Below are 16,612 nucleotides of genomic sequence, written 5' to 3'. Positions count from 1 at the left end.
TTCATGTGCAGACACGCCAGGGGCCAGATCTTCCTCTGGTGTAAAGTCACCAGTGAACTAACCCTCACAACCCACCTTCCTCGGGTGGTGGGTATCAGGCAACCTGGTCAAAAACACCCATGTGTCTTGAACGTCAAAGGAACGTCCCACGTCACTTCAGATGCCTTCGAACATGTTACTTGTCATTAATCCCATTTTACAGATAGGCACTCCCCCAAGGTCATGCAGTGAGTTAGCAGGAGAGTCCGGACCAGAACCCAGCACTCCTGATGTGTAGACCTCTGATCTAACCATTAGGCAACGTGCCCCCAGGGATCCTCATTCCTACAGCTGAAGTTGCAAACCAGCTTTCATTATAACTCCCACAATTAACCCTTGTTCAAAGCTTTCAATAAATCTTTCTTTTGGCTGAAATTTTCAATCCCTACTCTCAGCTCAAAGGTGAATTTTGGGGCAAAAAATCTCTTCAGATGTTTTTCAGTTATAGGACAGGGGTAAAAATACCACTTTTTCCATATTAGGTATATATCTGGCCCCATCCTGTCTGAGCACTTAGCAATTTTCAGTGTATTTATCCTCCCGATACTCTTGTAAGGCAAGGCCGGGCTAAGAACCCCAACACACAGATGGGAAACTGAGGCACAGAACGGGTAAGTGACTTGCCCAAGGTCATACAGGGCGGCTGTGGCAGAGCAGAGACTTGAACTCAAATCTCCCAACACTAAGGCTAGCGCCCTAATCACTGGTTAGGGAGTCCTGAAGTACCTAAGCTGGGATTTTCAAAGGGTTTGGCCACCTAAAATCTTCTAGGCGCCTTTGAAAATCCCATCTCTTCCCCTAAAAATCCCATCTCGTACTTACCGCAGCTCTGTATATGCTACAGCTAGTTTTCATGTGTATGTGCACACTCAAATTCAAACCCTATGGTGCTGCACACTTGTACAACCCCACAATACTCTCATGATTTTGTCAGGAGTCTCATAATAATTATTGTTTTCTTTAAAGCCCCAGCTCCTGGAGTCAGGTGGATGTGGGATGATTTCAGCCTTCATTCCTACAGAAAAAGTAAGTTTCTAGCCCTCGTGGCTGTGGAAACAGCTTCAAAAGCAAGAGGACTTTTTTTTATTTCAGTCTTGTTCCCCCACCCCTTCTTCAATCCTTTTAAAAACACAACGGGGAAATCACACGTAGCAAACTTTGTTAGCGCAAAATGAAGGCTGCACAGCTAAACACACACAAACGCGCGCTCCCAAAGTCACAACGGGACAAAGCTGCCATTGGCCCAGAGCAACGATAACAGACAGCACTGGCCACGGGGAGGGAAGACGGGCATGAGGGGTGGACCCCAAGTCATGACGCAGAACAGGCTAAAGGAGCCCCGTGAGTGCTGATTATTTACGGCGAAGCGACGGGGCTGGGGAAGTGCTTATCTATCCTGAGAATGAAGAGTAAGGGACGAAGGGAGCGGCACTTACGATATGGCTTCCACCATGGCCAGTCCCATCATGATGGAGCAGACGGCGTGGTCCTCGCGGTAGTCCGGCAGCCCACAGATACAGTAATAGCAGTCTCCGAGGATCTTGATGCGAAGCTGGTGGTGTTTCTGAGAGAGCAGGGGGAAGCACAACATGTGACCTCCACATGGTAATGGCTGGGAGACAGGCTCCTACCTACATCTCTGCGTTACCACCTTCTATGCTCTGCCAGCCCTTGTGTCTGCCACCCCCACCACCTCCCCTCTCTGCACCTCCTTCCACGCTGCCCCTGGAGCCGGGGTCTCTCCGCTCACGTATACCCAAATCCTTCCATCTTCACCCTGAAGGAAACACCCCAGACCCACCCTCTCCACCCAGCAGTCCAGCGCTGCTCTGTGAATATCCCAGTGCTGCTGACTCTCATAATTTTGTCAGGAGTCTCATAATAATTATTGTTTTCTTTAAAGCCCCAGCTCCTGGAGTCAGGTGGATGTGGGATGATTTCAGCCTTCATTCTTACAGAAAAAGTAAGTTTCTAGCCCTCATGGCTTCAAAATCTGACCCCAGGGCACCCTAAAGGCTCAAAAAGCAGAAGGCAAATAAAAAGAACGCCAAATCTCTTATTTTTACACCATCTCATGAGTTTACAGCCAATCGCGTGATTTCTGGTGAGCCAGACTCAGGATTTTTGAACAATCGGGGTTGGCAATGCTGATATCCTACCTTGTCAGCAACGCTGGTCGTGACTTGCCCTTCTCCACCGTTTGGGAAAGGCACTGACCTGCCCCCAGCTGCGCTATGCACTGGGGCTGGGAGCAGACCTGCCCCCAGGCTACACTGCTCCGACTTGATTCAGCTCATCAAGAGGTTATGGTGACTGGCTATAGTATGTTATGAATTCCCTGTGCTCCCTGTGGCAGGGGCTGGGCTAACCATCTGTGGTGCTCTGGGCAACGCGCAGCACATACGCAGGCAAACTTCAGCTCCCAGTTACCCCAGTGTAAAGGCAAGTGCCAGTCTGGATTCACAAGGGTGAAATTGGGTCTCTGGTTTTCCTCTCTCCTCTTCCCCTTCCACTGCCTCTTTCAGTGCCGCTCTCCTCCCTCCGCATTCCTTTGTTACTGACCTTGCCAACTCTCCCTCCTCCTCTGTCTCTCTCCTGTTCCCCCTTTCGCTCCCCTTCCCGGTAACTGACTCCGAGTTTAGGCTAGGTTGAAATGAAATGAAAATGTCTCTCCCTTTATGGTTAACATGGCTTTCCCCATCTCCCCTTCCCACTCTGCTGCTTGACCTGCTTTGCACCCACAGCGCTTTCCCATGCAGCAGCAGCAGGCGCAGGGTTTGACCTGAGTCCAAGGACTCTCATCCCCAGGGCATGCAGAAATAAACTCATTTTCCATTCCTCTCCCTCCCCCAAGGATAAGGGTAGTGAGCAGTTTTCCCGGCAGCTCAGTGCTGCTGGCTGCAGGGCTAGATTCTCAGTTACACTCGGGGGGGGGGGGGAGGATGGAGGGGCTAAGGTCACTTTTAGCCACCTCTGCACTCCGTGTATTCTGCGGCCGTGAAGGGCCCTGCCCAGCCCCCCGTGTAATTTAGAGCAGCCTCCGGGCAGTCTGCTTCCCTGGCCTCTAGGGAACAGCGAACAGCCCTGGTACACTGCACTCGAGACAGCCCTGATCTGCTGGGAGCAGGGCCGGTGAGAAGCCCTTACGCCAGCTCTGCACCGGCGGGGGAGCCTTGTGCACCCACTTTAAGGCCCCTTTTTGCAGTCTGCGTGGCGTTACTGAGGGTGAGGCCTGCGGGTGTCAGGCACCCCGGGGAGGGCACTTCTCCCTGTGCAGGCAGGGCAGGGCTGCTCCTTACGTTCACTTCGGGGCTAGTCCTCCACAGGCTGAACCTTTCCTTGGTCTCAGGGCTTCAGTGACAGCCCAGGGGCCCCCAAACCAACAACGCCCAGGCAGCCGCGGTGTCCCTCCACTCAGCAGGCCTCCCACTTCCCCTGGAGGAATCAGAGGGGAGTTCGGTCTCCAAGGCTCATACAGGCCTTGGCCTTTACACAGAGGCCACCGCCATGGAGGCTGATGGTGTCCAGAGTGGTGGCAGCTTTTGCTGTGTGAACCCCTGGCCACGGGGAACTCGGCCGAGAACCGCCAAACCCAGCTAACAGCCATCTCGTGGCAGTACGGTTCACTCACTGCCAGGTGGAGCCTGAGGTGACCAGGAGGTGAAAGGCCTAGGCCTCACGTCTTGGTGAGCCTCACTCTGCACGGGGATGGGCAGACGTGACCTCCTCTGGAGTTCACCAGCATGGCTCCTCCCGCGGGCAAGGAGCGAAGCCTGCTTGCTCTGCCACCATAGCATTCCCAGACCCTGCTGAGCCCAGGGGAGACTCAGTGGCAGAGAAGCTGTGACCTCCTCTGAGGCTTGCGTTTGCTGCGGTGTACTGAGCCTGCCAGTCTCTCCGGAGCCGGTTGTGAACCAGAGCGTCCAGACCGACAGGCGCTGCGTGGGCGTACGTACCGCGGCCAGCTTGTCGAAGCGGGCGAAGAGCTCATTCAGCAGCTTCACCAGCTCGTGGGCGCTGCAGGAGGACGACAGCTGGGTGAAGCCAACTATGTCAGCAAAGAGGATGCTGGGAAAAGAAGAGAACACAAGCCAGAAAACATGAGTTGGTTTCACAGATTCCAAGGCCAGAAGGGAGACCATAGTGATCGTCTAGTCTGAGCCCCTGTGTAGCACAGGCCAGAGACCTGTTAGAAAAACAGCCAGTCCTGGTTTACAAATTGCAAGTGATGGAGAATCCACCACGACCTTGGGAAATTGTTCCAATGGTGACAATGGGACTATCGCCCAGAGCCGGCCTCCACTCAGAAACAATGCAGAGACCTCCCCGCTCCTCCTGAAGCCATCCAGCTGCCCACGGGGAGACTTGCCAGGTTGGTGTAATTGGGTCAGTGGCAGCACCACACGGATGACGGGCCACTCAGAGGAATACGGAGAAAGCCAGAATCAGAGGCAGCAGCGATGCTGAAGACCTAATAGTTTTGAGGCAGTCCATGGTTGGATTTTTCCCTGCCATTTATTCTCCACGGCTTTCTGACAGTGAAATATCCCACCCCGTTCCCCTCATGCCAAGGAATCTTGGGGCTTTCCCAGGAACATAAGAACTGCCCTACTGTATCAGACCAGCTTCATCTAGTCCATTACACTCTTTCTGACACTGCCCTGCACCAGCTGCTTCAGACGAAGGCGCAAGAAACCCCACCAGGAATGATAATGGAATTACCTCCTCGGGGCGGGGGTGGGTTTCTTCCTGACCCCTGTCACTTGGGAGTTGGTGCATGCCCTGAAGCATGAGGGTTTATATACCTGCTTACACATTTTTTTCCCATCCTATCAAATGTGAATTTTCTCATTGTCCTCAAATGTCTGGTCTTTTTTGGAATCCTACTAAGCTTGTGTTCTCGGTGCTACCTTGTGGCAGTGAGTTCCACCGGTTAATTATACATTGCATAGGACAGCCAACTCCTTTATCAGCTTTAAACCAGGTGCCTTTCAAATTCATTGAATGCCCCTTTGTTCTTGCATTACGACGGAGTGCCCAGTATACCTCCTCTACCCCATTCATTATTCCATGTATGTAACGGGGGGCTGCCCCTTTAAAGGCCAGGGAGCCTGGGGCCAGCCAGTCCTGTTCTGAGGCAGAGCCCCAGTGACTGCCTGATGAACACCGGATTCCCATAAAGCTGGCAGAGCTCAGGGACGGGGGAGAGCTACAGGCAGCAGGCTGGTTCCGGTGGCAGGCCCTGGAGTAGGGGGACTCCCAGGCAGATAGCCTCTAGGAGGACTGGGGCAGGGCTGCCTGGAGGAGTAAGACTCTGGCACAGCGGCCGGGCCAGGAAAAAGGACCTGGTTTAGCTGTTGGGTTTATGCTGAATTGTTTATTTTGGGGTTTTGCTGAAGATTCTTGGTGCCACTGAGAGAAAGGGCCTGATCCAGACTCCGTGTGTGATGATATCAATCCTTCTTGGGCTGGAGAGAGCAGTCAGCAACCTCAGCGTACCCCGGTCACATCCCTCCTTACTCCTCTCCTCTCCCAATCACACCACCCCAATCCTTCCCGTCACTCCTCATACAGACGTCTGCTCAGGCCCCTAATTATTCTTGTTGCCCATCTCTGAATTCCCTCTGTTTCTGCTCTGTCCTCCTTTGGCAGAGGGGTAACCAGAACCGGATGAAGTGCAGCAGGGGAGCATACCCCACCGGTTTACAGAATGGCATTAAAATAGCCTCGGTCTTATCCTTCATCCTACTCTTTATGCAGCCCAACATCTCGTGTGCTTTGTGACACTGAGCCCTGGACTTTATGGAGCCCAGTTTTTTTCCCTGCGTGGTTACAATTAATGTAACCCCCAGAAATGCACATAGGTCGTTCATAGTATTCCTTCCAGGGCGCATTTTTCATCACTGAATTGAGTGTAGACAAGGTGACCACGATAAAAGTGACAGAGGGTCCTGTGGCACCTTTAAGACTAACAGAGGTATTGGGAGCATAAGCTTTCGTGGGTAAGAACCTCACTTCTTCAGATGCAAGTCACTTGCATCTGAAGAAATGAGGTTCTTACCCACGAAAGCTTATGCTCCCAATACTTCTGTTAGTCTTAAAGGTGCCACAGGACCCTCTGTTGCTTTTTACAGATTCAGACTAACACGGCTACCCCTCTGATACATGATAAAAGGGATGTCTCACATGGAGATCAACCCTCCACCCATGGAGCAAGGCGTGTCCTTTACCTGACATTCTCATGGCGGTACATGTACATGGTGTTAAACTGCTGCATCTCTTTCTGGCTCGGGTCCTTCTTCATGTCCTTTAGCATCTCATCTGCCACGTGCTTGGGCAGGATGGAAAGCATCAGCCGTTCCTGAGGTGGAGGGAAGAGGAAGAGGATAATCAGATCTCAGGGCCCTGCGAGATCAGCAGGTGCCAGGACAGGGCTGCCAGCCACGCGGATTCATTTAGACTCGTAGCCACAACAGAAATCCCCAGGGTTCAATTACACAATTGGCCGGCATCACACACTCACACGGGTGAGGCCAGCCCAAGCAGCTGCGACTAGCTGCACCTCCGGGATGGGCAGTGTGGCTTGTGGCAAGGGCCAGATGCGCCAGGCTGCTTCTGTGATAAAGACCCATAGTAATAATATACCCCCTAGCACGTTTCAGCAGCAGGTCTCAACGTGCTTTACAAAGGAGGTCAGCATCCTTATCTCCATTTTACACATGGGGAAACTGAGGCCCAGAACAGAGAAGCGACTTGCCCAAGAAGAGCCAACAGGCCAGTGGCAGCGTCGGGAATAGACCCAAGGTCTCCTGAGCCCCAGTGCAGTGCTCTGTTCACTAGAGACTAGACCCCCCTGACACAGTGAAAATGAACAGGGCGGCGGGAAGAGTGTGTGTCTGGGGGAACTGGAGACAACCCAGGCTCCACCGCTTACCACCCAGCAGCATAAAAACTCACCTTCACAAGGCAGCACACGCACTGTCCAGCCCCTGCTGCTTTCCCCTCATGACACTGGCACTGTACACTACCCCCGTCCGCACCCGCAGGCCAAATCCCGGACTCCTGATTCAGCGGCTAGTCTGGCGAGACCCCCGCCCCTCACTTGCTCCTGCTGCCGTGAATGGCAAACCCCCACCCTCTGTCCCCCTCTAGCAGTTGGTTCATATATGTCCACTATTGCCTCCCGCCCAACAAACTTCGTCCTTCAGCTCAGGCACTGGAGGTTCATGATCTCACCCCCAAGTACCACATTACGAGGTGCGGTGACTAGCAGGAACCCCATCCTGTCTTGCTTGGGGGGCTCCGTTTGTGACATGCCCTAGCAGACAGGGGGAAAGGAACTGAAGCCACGAGCTCCTTTAGCCCAGGTTCATCGCCAGGCTGGACAAAGGGGCAGCGTGTTATGTCCCGAGCTGCGCGCTGGTTTGGGTGCAGCCCCTGGCTAATGCGAGCATAAACAGCCTCTCGACAGGGACACCGGATGCGGTTTCAAAGCCAGAATCCCACTCGTGCTCACCCCCCCGGGGTTGGAACTCCAGAGTGCCAGACATTTGGGCAGGTTTACATTTCCGCCACTAAGGGAGCCATCTCTGGCAGGCAAGAGGGAGGAAATAGGACGGACCACGGTCACGAACAGCTTCCCAGCCAACCTAACCCTTGGCGCAGGCTACAGAAACACAGGAACTTCCATCACTGAACCATGGAGGAAGCCACAGGCTAGAGGAAGATGGGTTTAGCCTCCATCAGGATGGGTTACAAGACACAAAGATCTGGCACTTTGGCGGGGGGGGAGGAGCTGTCATCTGATGAAGAATTGATTGCTTTGGGATTTGTGGTTGGTGGATGGGGGCGTTTTATGACTCATTGACAATGCTGTTATTAATATTTTGCTGGTATCATATTACAGTGGTGTCTAAAGGCACCTGTCAGGGATCAAGGCCCCACTGTACACACGTGGAATAAAAAGATAGTTCCGGCCTCAAAAGCTTGCAGATTAATTTAAAGCCTTAAAATTAGGAAGGATGGTTTCATGGCAAAGGCATTAGCCTCAGGGCTCTGACACCGACTCACGGTGTGACCTCGGTCGAGTCACTTAGGGTATGTCTACACTGGGACCCTGGCTTGTGGACATGGGGTTTCCTAGGGGGGAGGGATAGCTCAGTGGTTTGAGCATTGGCCTGCTAAACCCAGGGTTGTGAGATCAATCCTTGAGGGGGCCGCTTAGGGATCTGGGGCAAAATTAGCACTTGGTCCTGCTAGTGAAGGCAGGGGGCTGGACTTGATGACCTTTCAAGGTCCCTTCCAGTTCTAGGAGATAGGATATCTCAATTTATTATTATTTACCCTGGGCTTGAGCATCCACACTGCATTGTATACCTGGGTCTCATAGCCTTGGTAATGTGTCCACACTGCACTACACAGACCTTCTAACTCGGGTCTGCGGCTTGAGCTGTGTCCACACTGCAGGAGGAGAAAGTTGGACCTGAGTCAGAGCGGGACTTGGGATCTGACCCATCCCCCTAGCAGGAGCCTAGGAGCTGAGTGCTTACTGACCCACGGTAGATTGATTTGTGTGTGGATGGAAGCGGGGCTTGGATTCAAGCCTGAGTCAGAACCTAGGTGTAACGAGCAGTGTAGACCGACCCATTATCTCTCTGTGCCTAAGTGACTCACCTGTAAAATGGGGATAATAACACTTCATTTCTCCCATGCTTTCTTTGATTAGACTGTAAGCTGTTCAGGGCCAGGGCTGTCTCTGATTAGGGAACCTAGCACAATGGCCCCGGATATGTATAAGTATTTGAGACTTTTGAATACTGAGCCAAATGTATCCTCACCTGGGATGAACGTGGCCAACTGCACAACGCTGGGCGCTCAGTCAACCAACCAAACTGATAGATGCTGGAAACGCCTGCTACAACCGATCAGACCAATGGCCCCTCCAGTGGGGATGGGTGGATTGAATGGCTTGCTGCGTCATCTGAATATTGGCCACATTCTGCAACCCGCACCCCTGCCTGCTGATGCCAGTGGCTCTACCCGCAACAGACACCCCACCGCGCAACAGGATATCGGGGAGCATCTCAGCCTGAGCTCCGTTCAAAGGGTCATCACAGCAGCAGTGGGACCCAGCGGAGAGTTTCCGAGTCCAGCTGATGGTGCAGGGACGGGCAGGAGCCAACTGCACCGCCATGCAAAACAGAGGGGAGCAGTTACCTGGTGTCCCCCAGGAAAGCAGCCCCTCCCTTTCTCCCCGCAGTGGACCAGACGGGAAATTCAGAGAACTGCCCAGAACCAACCGTGGCCAATCCAGGCACAGCTAACAGGAGCATGACCAAAACACGTAAGACCTCGGAGCCTCTGCCACGTACTACCAGGGACTGAACAGCCAGCACACGGGACACGCGTACTTGACTATTGAGGTTGATGCCAAGCCCCTGACTCTGACTGAGTGGCCAAAGCAATCTCGACAGGCACCTGGTCCACAGGGAAGCTCCTCGATGCAGGGCACCATGGGGCGTTCAGAGGTTAAAAGCTCTGCCTCCACACATAGACAGCTCAGGTCCTCAGCACAGGCGATGCATCCAGATCAGGCAGATTCACCTCTGTCAGAGATTCTCGGAAACCAGGGTTGTCTCACTATTTGGTCTCTCCTGGAACAGGCCATCTCGCAGGGGCAACGGCACAGCTTCTCCCTACGGTAGGGTTACCATACGTCCGGATTTCCCCGGACATGTCCTCCTTTTGTGTGCTAAAAATAGCGTCCGGGGAGAATTTGTAAAGCACTCACAATGTCCGGGATTAGCAGAGAGTGGCTGGGAGGGCTGCAGGGAAGTCCCGGGCTGGACTCAGGAGCAGCTGTAGAGGAGCCGGATCCGCCCTGCATTCTGAGCCAGCAGCTGCCTTGCAGCCCAGTCCGGCAACACTGTGCAGGGCCAGACCGGGTTTTGTTGTGCAGGGCCAGACCGGGTTTTGTTGTGCAGGGGAGCTCAGCCACGTGTCCGGCTCGGCTGCACAGAGCCCAACACTCTGTTCTGAGCAGCAGGGTAAGGAGGTCAGGGGGCAGGAAGGTTCTGGAGGTGGAGGTCAAGAAACGGGGGGGGGGCTTTTTGGGGGGAGTGGAGAAAGTTTTGGGCAGTCAGGGTACAGGTAGGGGGTAGGGTCCTGGGGGGCAGTTGGGGGGGGTCTTAGGAGGGGGCAGTTAGGGGACAAGGAGCGGGGGGGGAGGGGGCTGGGAGTTCTGGGGGGGAGCTGTCAGGGGGCAGGAGTGGAGAGAGGGATCGGAGCAGTCAGGGGACAGGGAGCAGAGGGGTTTAGATGGGTTGGGAGTTCTGGGGGGGGCTGTCAGGGGGCAGGAGTGCGGAGAGGGATCGGAGCAGTCAGGGGACAGGGAGCAGAGGGGTTTAGATGGGTTGGGAGTTCTGGGGGGGGACTGTCAGTGGGTGGGGAGTGGTTGGATGGGGCGTGGGAGTCCCAGGGGTCTGTCTGGGGGTGGGGGTGTGGATAAAGGTTGGGGCAGTCAGGGGACAAGAGGCAGGGAGGCTTAGATAGTCCTGGGGGGCAGTTAGGGGCAGGGGTCCCAGGAGGGGGTAGTCAGGGGACAAGGAACGGGGGGAGGGTTGGGAGGTCAGGGGGGGGCGGGAAGTGGGAGGGGCAGGGGCGGGGCTAGGGCGGGGCTCCTCCCGTCCTCTTTTTTGCTCGCTGAAATATGGTAACCCTACCTACGGTCCTTTGTCCAGTCCAGTTTTAAATGTCTCCAGTAATGGGGCTTCTATTGCTTTCCTCTGGAGAAGGTTCCAGTCCCTAGTATTGTTATTTGCACTCCAAAATCAGTGCTTTGTTGTGGTAGGTGCTGTACAAACACTTAGTGAAAGACAGGGCCTGCTCCCAAGAGCTTACAGTCTGAAGAAACAAAAGGTGGAAGAAGAAGGGATTTGCCTCATACCACATCAGTGGCTAAGCCAGGAACAGAACCCACATGTCCTAGTTCCCAGTCTAGTGGCCTGGCCACTAAACCACACAGCCACCCTAGACCAAGTCACGTGTGAAATCAGACTGTGACCTCTTGTGTGCAGGGAGCATGTGCAATGTATCTGCCCTGAGAAGTGCTTTGCTCACCTTCGGACGCTGCAAATAATCGTAATATAAGGTGACTATGCTAGCAGATTTCCGTCATGGAGACATCAGGGACCAGACTGGCCACATACATGAAAGCAGCTCCTGGCATCCAGTTTTGGAAGGTTCTCCTGGAGTTTTTGTTTTGTTTTTTGCCATAAGGCGCTAATTTGAGCTGGAATTAGCGAGTCTATTTTCAAATCCGGTTGACATTTTGCTGTGTGACATGTTGCATTCAGCCCAGTGACCCACATACTCCGAGCAGTTATTGCTGCCACACGATAGCACCTGGTTAGACAAAAGGAGGGGTGCCCAGGTGCTAGACTGATAGGCAGAGTGCAAATCCCAAAGACAGAGTCAAGGCTCCTCTGTCATGACTTGGAGAGACCCCTCTAGGGGTGGATTGGGAGCTAATTCTCCAGACTCATTCAATCAGTGGCTTCTCTGCTTAGCTCCCAAGGGGGCCCGTTGTGATGGGGGTTTGCGTGTTATAGACACATGTGCAATAGAAATTAGATGAAGAATATCCAGCCCATTCTACAGCCAACTGAGGGTAAGGTATTTGGGTCACTACTACCTTGGGTGGGGTTTGATCCTGTGTCCTAGGCATGAAAGCCCAGACTCCGTAGCCAAAGCCAGCTGTTTCCCTGACATGGACGAGTCCTGCCCAGCTTAGCACCGCCCTGTTCTTTCCTAACTGTATCTGGATTGTTGAATCACCGAGAAAATCATCCTCATTAAAACCTCAGCAGCCGCGAATGAGCAAATTAACCCCACTGCATCCTCTGCGACGTACTCCCCGTGAGCCCACACGCCGTGGCAAACAGCCCCAGAGCGAGCTCCCGCAGGGTTCGCAGGCTGCCAGCTTCACAGCTCACAGCCGCTTGGGTCAGCCGCTCCTGGGCCTGATGCTGATCACAGCCACAGTGATGTGGGGGAGGAGCAGCACCTGGGCAGGCCGTGGAATGACACGGTGAGAGGAGAGTCCAGCCCTTCACGTAGCGCTTGGAATCTGCTCAAAAGACTTATTCCTAACAGACAACCCTGGCCTGAAACAACTCACTCCTGGGCACCTAAACTTCACGGCATGGAAGGGTTAGGAAGCTGCAGTCACCCAGGCATGTGCTGATACAACCAAGCAGAGGCACATCCCAGCTGGTCAACAACAGGGATGGAACCCAAAACCTTCTGCATCAAAAGTACAAGCCCCCACGGCTTGAGATAAAGGCATAATTCTACAGCCTGGAATTAGCAGTTGTTATGACCTCTGAAATCAGTCACAAGAGGAAGGCCTGCTCAAACGCATGACATCTGAGCGCCACACCAATTCTCAAGTTTAAATGGATTAAAAGCTGGCTAATTGCTAGGTCTCAAAATGTCATTGTAAAGAGGGAATTCTCATGGAAGGGGTGTGTTTCTAGTGGGGTCCCTATGCTATTTAACATTTTTATCAGCAATCAGGAAGAAAACATAAAATCTCCGCTGATAAAGTTTTCAGAGGACCCAACATTGGAGGCGTGGTAAGTAATGAAGAGGACAGGTCACTGATTCAGAGCAATCTGGATCTGTAAGCTGGGAGCAAGCAAATAACATGTATTTTAATATAGCCAAATGTAAACGTGTCCATCTAGGAACAAAGACTGCAGGCCATACTTCCATGATGGGGGACTCTATCCTGGGAAGCAGTGACTCAGAAAAAGATTTAGGGCTCTTGGTGGATAAGCTGAACATGAACTCCCAGGGTGACGCTGGGGTCAAAAGAGCTAATGTGATCCTGGGATGCATAAACAGGGGGATCTCGAGTAGGAGCAGAGAGGTTATTTTGCATTGTTGTGACCGCTGCTGAAATCCTGGGTCCAGTCCTGGTGCCCACCAGTCAAGAAAGATGTTGATAAATTGGAGAGGGGTCAGAGAAGAGCCAGGAGAGTGACTGAAGGATTAGAAAACCTGCCTTGACAGGCTCAAAGAGCTCCATCTATTTAGCTTAACAAAGAGAAGGTTAAGACTTGATCACAGTCTCTAAATACAGAACAAATATTTCATACTGGGCTCTTCAGTCTAGCAGAGAAAGGCATCACACGATCCAATGGCTGGAAGCTGAAGCTAGACACATTCAGACTGGAAATAAGGCGTCCATTTTTGAGACTGAGGGTAATTAGCCACTGGAACAATTTATGAAGGGCCGTGGTGGATTCTCCATTGCTGACAATTTTTAAATTTCTGGAGCAGGGCTCTGGCCTGTGCTGTAATGGAGGTCAGACTAGATGATCAAACTGGTCCCTTCTGACCTTGGAATCTATGATACACCAAAGTGCCGTGATGCTGTGGTTAAGGTGATTTAGTAGCAGGTGCTCGAGTCAGTGCTAGCCAATGGCTCAGGGTGCTGTCAGGAGGCTGTAGTGCAGGGTAGTATCCCTTTAAATAGTGTGTGAGTCCTCTAGTGACCCTCACTGTCTTCTATGTTTCAGAAACCAGCCGGAGCAGCAATGTGTGTCTGTCGCTAGGCCTGGTGTGCTGGATAGAGTTAGTAATCACAGTTACCTGGACCCTTCTGAGCCTGTGGGGTTTCTTCATATTTCATTTGCTGTGTGAAGAAGAGACATAATGCAGAGCTGAGCGCACGCCAAGGGCAGTCCATTCTCATGCATCATGGTGGAAGATGGTGGATTGGTGGGGTCAGGAAGGAATTCCCCCCATGCACAGCATGGCACAACTAACCAGGCGCATTATGGGGGAGGGGGAAGAGGAAGGGGTTGGGTTTCCTCTGAAGCATCCTCAGTGCATGAGGCAGGATACAGGACTAGCTGCACCAGAACAGCAGCTTCTATCTGATTTCCTATGCCACTGCCATCCCTCTGCTTGGACACCAATTCATCCACAAGACCGTGCTGCAGCTCCCTGGAGTGAGCCGTCACCCTGAAGTCCCAGCCATCTGTGGCCATTAAATAAGTCAGGGAGCTTTTTGCAAGAACAAGGGTGTTAGCCCTGGCCAAAGTCCAACGGGGGGACCATGTCCTGGCTCCCTAAAATCTCCCCAGCAGCTTCTGTTGGTGACAGTGGACCTGGTTCCCCACTGCCTTGCCCTTTGTGCACGCACATGTACACCCGAGTAAAGTGAGCATCGAAAGCTACCCAACCACCATGGACTGCGCAGACTTCACACTCCTTCTGCTTGGGCGTGAGTGATGACACAAGGCAGTGGAGAGTCAAGCCTGATCTTCTTCTTCTCTTCCTGTCCTAAACTGTTGCACCATGTTCCATAGTGGGCTGCCCCACAGTGGTGGATGGCTGCAAAACACTTGGTGATCTTTGAATAAACCCGACTACAAACGCGTGAAGTATGGTTATTATGTATGTCTGATCACTGGGCCACGAAGTAGTGGTACGCCCTGGTGACTCAAAGCAGCCCTACAGCTGCAAGGCATTTGGATCACCCCCGTGAATCTGTTCTTTTACCTCCAGGTCTTCTTACGACCCACCTTGTGTAATCAGTACATGTGCTATTGCTGAGTCGTAGTTAATGAAGGTATGTTATGTGTTGATTTACAGCACATTCTAGTAAATAGTCCAATGATGTCATGCATGGCTATTGTACATATATTTCTTCCTGGAAACTAAAGCTGGCTAAAAATAATTTAGTTATCTATAAAAACAGACCAGCAGTGAGGCTGTTAATTGTGAGTTCTTTGAAGTAAAATTTACCAGCTGGAGAGCTGGGTTTTTTTAAAAGGAGCTGGGTAATTTTATTACCACTAATAACATCTGCAGCTATGCAGAGCTGAGAGCACTCAAAGGGCAATCCAATCTCATGCATCGGGCTGGAAGAGGGTGGATTGGTGGGGTCAGGAAGGAATTTGCCCTCCCCACCATGTACAGCATTGCACAACTAGCCAGGTGCATTATGGGGGGGGAGAGGGAAGAGGACGGGATTGGGTTTCCTCTGAAGCAGCCTCAGTGCATGAGGCAGGATACGGGACTAGCTGGACCAATGGTCTAATCCAGAACGGCAGCTTCAATCTGACTTCCGAGCCCACTGCCATCCCTCTGCTAGGACACCAATTCATTCAGAAGAGCCAGATACTGAGATTGAGCCGAGGCATGCATCACCAGGTAAGGGAACGGGGTGGTTCCCAGCTCTGAAGAGGCGGCACAGGGTTAAATAAACAACTCTCCCACCACAACCCACTGCGGTTCTTACCCCACTGCCGGGTGGACACAGATACAGGCATTAATAGGCCAGAAGGGACCATTGTGATCAGCTCATCTGAACTCCTGTATAACAGAGGACAGAGAACTTCCCCTAAATAACTCCTACTTGAACTAGCGCATATCATTTAGAAAAACATCCAGTCCTGATTTTAAAATGGCCAGTGATAGAGAATTCACCAAAACCCTTGGTAAATTGTTCCATTGGTCAATTATCCCCACTGTTAAATATGTGTGCCTTCTAGTCTGAATTTGTCTAGCTTCTACTTCCAGTATTGGGTCTTCTTATACCTTTGTCTGCTAGTCTGAAGAGCCCTTTATTATCATATATTTGTTCTCTCTGTGGGTACTTATAGACTGGGATCAAGTTACCCCTTAACCTTCTCTTTGTGAAGCTAAATCGATTGAGCTCCTTGAGTCTATCACTCTGAGACATGTTTTCCAATCTTTTAATCATTCACGCAGCTCTTCTCTGAACCCTCTCCAACTTATCAACACCCTGCTTGAATTATGGACACCAGAACTGGACATAGTATTCCAGTACCGGGCGCACCAGTGCCAAATTCAGAGGTAATATAACCTCTCTGCTTCTATTCAAGATGCCCGTTTATGAATCTAAAGATTGCATTAGCAGTTTTGGCCACCGGGTCCCACCGGGAGTGCATGCTCAGCTGATTATCTGCCACGATCTCCAAATCTTTCTCAGAGTCACTGCTTCCCAGGATAGTATAAGTCTGGCCTACAATCTTTGTTCCTAGACGCATGACTTTACATCTCTCTGTATTAAAAGGCATATTGTTTGCTGGTGTCCAGCTCACCTAGCAATCCAGATCTCTTTGTGTCAGTACCCCGTCCTCTTCACTAGGTACCAGTCCCCTAATCTTTGTGTCATCTGCAAACTTTATCGGTGATTATTTTATGTTTTCTTCCAGACCACTGATAAAAACGTTAAATAGCTTGGGGCCAAGACCCAATCCCTGCAGGGCCTCACTCAAACCCGCGCAATGATTCCCCATTTTCAATGACATTTTGGGGTGTGGCAGGGGCATAGCCAGGGAATCTACAACTATGAACCAAGTCTCCCAGGAAGGGGGAGTTGCAGAGGCTGCTAGTGCTCCTGCAGTCAACAGGATTGTGTCTCCCTGCCTACCCCTCCATGTCATCCGGCACCATGCTCATCTACTTGGGCATGACCAGGAAGCAGGAGACTGAAAATCTTGGGGCACAAACGCAGGTGCAGAATGATTTGCTT

The 16,612-nt window shown here is 52.1% G+C and overlaps 1 protein-coding gene and 1 long non-coding RNA gene across 3 annotated transcripts in view; one reads left to right on the top strand and one right to left on the bottom strand.

Moving 5' to 3' along the window:
* ADCY3 (adenylate cyclase 3) overlaps positions 1–16,612 on the bottom strand; it is a 94,146-nt gene that overhangs the window by 21,767 nt on the left and 55,767 nt on the right. For both annotated transcript variants that reach the window (XM_008173896.4, XM_008173894.4), the window contains exons 3-5: positions 6,270–6,400; positions 3,996–4,107; positions 1,476–1,603 (exon numbers count right to left, since the gene is read on the bottom strand). In XM_008173896.4, coding sequence (XP_008172118.3) covers positions 1,476–1,603; positions 3,996–4,107; positions 6,270–6,400 — 371 coding nt within the window. The remainder of the gene's footprint in view (positions 1–1,475; positions 1,604–3,995; positions 4,108–6,269; positions 6,401–16,612) is intronic.
* Positions 1,603–14,883, top strand: LOC135982614 (uncharacterized). The gene is made up of 2 exons (XR_010600043.1): positions 1,603–2,002; positions 13,623–14,883. It is a non-coding gene; the product is annotated as an uncharacterized LOC135982614 (long non-coding RNA).

This window comes from Chrysemys picta, chromosome 3, assembly GCF_011386835.1.
Source record: "Chrysemys picta bellii isolate R12L10 chromosome 3, ASM1138683v2, whole genome shotgun sequence".
Taxonomy (NCBI): Eukaryota; Metazoa; Chordata; order Testudines; family Emydidae; genus Chrysemys; species Chrysemys picta.
The sequence above is the reverse complement of the archived record's forward strand: the minus strand, read 5'-3'. Positions and strand labels throughout refer to the sequence as shown.